The following is a 3,895-nucleotide window of genomic DNA, read 5'->3' on the forward strand; positions in this document are numbered from 1 at the left end:
TTTTTTTTTTTTTTTTTTTTTTTTTTTTTGAGATGGAGTTTCGCTCTTGTTACCCAGGCTGGAGTGCAATGGCGCTATCTCGGCTCACCGCAACCTCCACCTCCTGGGTTCAAGCAATTCTCCTGCTTCAGCCTCCTGAGTAGCTGGGATCACAAGGACGCGCCACCATGCCCAGCTAATTTTTTGTATTTTTAGTAGAGACAGGGTTTCACCATGTTGGCCAGGATGGTCTCGAACTCCTGACCCCAAGCGATCCACCCACCTCAGCCTCCCAAAGTGCTGGGATTACAGGCATGACCCACCATGCCTGAACCTAAAATATTTTCTAAAGTAGGTAATTGTGAGGAAGATATTTTCTTCTTGACTCTAGCATCTATATTAGAATATAAATTGCATGATATCAAAAGGATTCCTTACCCCAGGCACCAAATCTAACAGTAAAAAAGAAAGATTAATAAGGAAAAAGAAAGAGGAAGGTAAAGTGGCACTGCCCTTGAGTAGCTTACTGGGGGTGGTCTTGGCCTTATTCGATCCAAATGCCTTCTTTTCCTGTTTCAGTGTTTGGAACAGACCCAGATATGATACGGGATGGATCCACCATTCCAATTGCCAAAATGTTCCAGGAGATTGTTCACAAGAGCGTGGTCATGATTCCGCTGGGAGCTGTTGATGATGGAGAACACTCACAGAATGAGAAGATCAACAGGTCAGCTGATGCCTGTGCAATGTGCCTCTGTTTTCTTCCTTCACTGCACACACCCCTTCTACACGTGGGTGAGCTCCTGTTCAATGTATGCAAGAATGAAAAATCATACAGGCTGGGGGCTTAAACAACACACATTGATTCCTCACAGTTCTGGAGCCTGGACGCCCTAGATCGGTGCCAGCCTCTTTGGTTCCTGGTGGGTGCGGGCTGTCTTCCTGGCTGTCCCTGTGCTCACATGGTGGGGTTAGGGGGCTCTGGTGTCTCCTTCTCTTTTTATAAGGGCACCAGCCCCATGGGATTAGGACCCCCATTTTGACCTCATTTAATCCTTATCATCTCCTCCAGCCTTGTTCTCCAAATACAGATACATTGGGTGGTTAGGGCTTCAACATAGGAGTTTGGGGAAACACAAATGTTCAGTGCAAAACAGAAAAGGCTATTTAGGAATGTTTGCTATATGTGCTATTGGCAGATACTAATATCTCCTAAGCCTCCCAGACTAGCAAGAAACAAGACAATGTTTGACTTTGAGATCCATGTCATATCAATGATAAGAAATCAAGGAAAATGGACCTTTGGATTTGAGTCTATGAGTGATTCTCATCTTCTTAGTAATAATAATGGCATTTTCACATGGAACTTAGTGCCTTTCATACTGGGATCTCAGAATTATGTTAAATAATTTAGATGGAATTTATAACATCAAATCTTCCTGTCTAAATGACAGAATATTTTTTCCTCCTTCATTTGAATGGAAATTTTAACAAAATTTTGTTTTTCGTCTTCTTAGGTGGAACTACATAGAGGGAACCAAAGTATTTGCTGCCTTTTTCTTTGAGATGGCCCAGCTGCACTAATCACCAGAACCTTCTAGTCTGATCTAATCCACTGACAGATTCACCTCCTCCGCATCCCTAGACGGGGATAGGGTCTAAACATCCATAGAATTTGGGTCTGCTATAGTACATTTTCCCTTCCATTTAAAATGTCTTGGGGATATTTGGATCAATAATAAAATATTTCAAAGGCACAGATGTTGGAAATGGTTTAAGGTCCCCCATTGAACACCTTCCTCAAGTCACAGCGGCTTGCAGCAACCTGATTTCCCCAAGTCCTGTCTGAGAGCCCCAGGATTGGATTCTTTCTAACCTTTTAGCAGGTCTCCGACCTTGCAATCTGATTGGCATAATCACTCCGGTTTGCTTTCTAGGTCCTCGAGCGCTCGTGACACGTAATCATTCCATCCAATGATCGCCTTTGCGTTACCACTCTTTCGTTTTATCTTATTAATAAAAATGTTGGTCTCCACCACTGACTACAATGATTTCCCCATGGATTCATTTTCAGAGGAGTTCCTAAAGCATGGTACTATATTAACCTCTTGCCTCCCCTTCATTTATTTTTTCCCACTTCTTGAAAAGTTCTGAAGCTGAAATGATCAATATTCCTACTTGTATGCCATTTGGGAATCCTTGTGCAAAGATGAGTTTTTTTTTTTTTTTTTAATTCCAAGCTTCTTTACTTTTCCTGAGATTGATGCCACCTTGTGGCCCCTCTGCCTTTCATTCCTTCTTCTTGTCCCATCAGAAAAGGCCCACTCTCTATTCAACATCTGTGCACATGCTGCACCATGGCAGAATTAATCCTGATAGAATTTATCTCACCCCACTGAAATTTTACTCAATGACAACATCTAAATTGCTCAAAGCTTTTAATAGCATCAGTTTTAGATAGAGAACTAATCAACCCTGACATCAGTAGCACATGCTAAATTTAAAGCCATCAGCTAATGCTGCATTCATTAATCATTTTAGTTAACCATCTTGTTTGGCTTGATTGGATTTGATGGTGTAAACAACAAAAAATGTCATTTTTCTACAATTAAGTGTCTATAAACAAATCAATTCAATCTTATGAATTTATTATTTAAATCACATTAAGGGAGAATAATTTGGGGACTTATTAAAATTTTTTTCTATTATGACTACAAATGAAAACAAAGCAGAACACATTTGCATTCGACTTTTCCATCAGTTCTTGAGATATCAGTTTAAAAACGTGCTGTACCACGTTTAAAATGACTGGAGCAGGCAGTCAATGATTCACTCCACCGATTCTAGTCACAGAAGAGGACCCAACTCAGGGCTCAACCTCGTTGTGGGCTTTTGTGAAGGATTCTGGTGGGTGTTTGCTTTGGAAGAAGGAGACTTCCAGCCATCACATCTTCAATCCTATAGAATACTAAGTTCTTGTCACAGAGTGTCGGCAGGTGTTGGGTATTTTGTGCTATTAAGCATAGTTTGTGCCCATCTAACGACGTAGGATTTCATGGTGTTCCTCGATTCTGTTGAACCTACCTGATGTATTTGGCATTGTACCCAAGGACTAACAGTGCAAAAGACTTAGGGGCTTCATGTTAGTCCATTAACCAAAGTTTATTATAAAATACACTGTAAGCATCTCTGGCTAATGTACCATCAGATTTAAGAAGTCACCAAACAACACGATGTATTCACTGACCTTCATTCCTGCTAAATCTTCCTGAGACCAGCAGTGTCTCAGTTAACTATTCATTGCCCCCAGGAGAGAAGGGGAGGAGGATGAATAGTTATGGAGGTTGTAGAATCTAGGATATTCTAACCCTGGATTGCCAGAGTTGGAATATCCATGTTTTTCTTCACCCAGGGTCAGGATGGGTCTCCACAGCTCTTCCCTCCAGGTTTTCCACCCAATGCTGAGCCCGGTGGTGACCCAGACACTATTCTGATGTGGGAGTCAGAAAGGAGTATCTTCCAAGCTCCTTATACTCAGTTGTTAGTGATTTAGACTCATTAACCAGTTGTACAGAGGCAAAAAAAGTTAAGGGAGAGAGAAATTTAAATTTTTTTTTAACATTTTAACGATGAAATATATGCACAAAATATATGGACAAATATATATGGACAAAATATATGGACAAAAGCAATCACCCAGTATAGTTGGGGGTACATTGTGACATGCCCATCGGGGAGACTTTATTGTATTGGAGGAGGGCAATGCATTTGCTTGTTAGTAGACATAGCGTATTAAAATGTAACTACTGTGATGAGGTTTAGGGGTAGGAATGTCATTTGGGTTTGGTAGATGCTCTTATGGAAAACAATGAGGGCTGGGTATGTTTCTGGCTTTAAGTTGTATTAATAAAAATAA

General features: G+C 40.8%; 1 protein-coding gene across 1 annotated transcript in view; it reads left to right on the forward strand.

Moving 5' to 3' along the window:
• CNDP1 (carnosine dipeptidase 1) overlaps positions 1-2,027 on the forward strand; it is a 28,426-nt gene extending 26,399 nt beyond the window's left edge. Inside the window, exons 10-11 of the mRNA XM_032293758.1 lie at positions 559-706; positions 1,497-2,027. Coding sequence (XP_032149649.1) covers positions 559-706; positions 1,497-1,563 — 215 coding nt within the window. The 3' untranslated portion in view covers positions 1,564-2,027. The remainder of the gene's footprint in view (positions 1-558; positions 707-1,496) is intronic.
• Positions 2,028-3,895: the final 1,868 nt, after the last annotated feature.

The sequence above is a fragment of the Sapajus apella genome, unplaced genomic scaffold (genome assembly GCF_009761245.1).
Source record: "Sapajus apella isolate SASKATOON/1434 unplaced genomic scaffold, GSC_monkey_1.0 scaffold30, whole genome shotgun sequence".
NCBI lineage: Eukaryota > Metazoa > Chordata > Mammalia > Primates > Cebidae > Sapajus > Sapajus apella.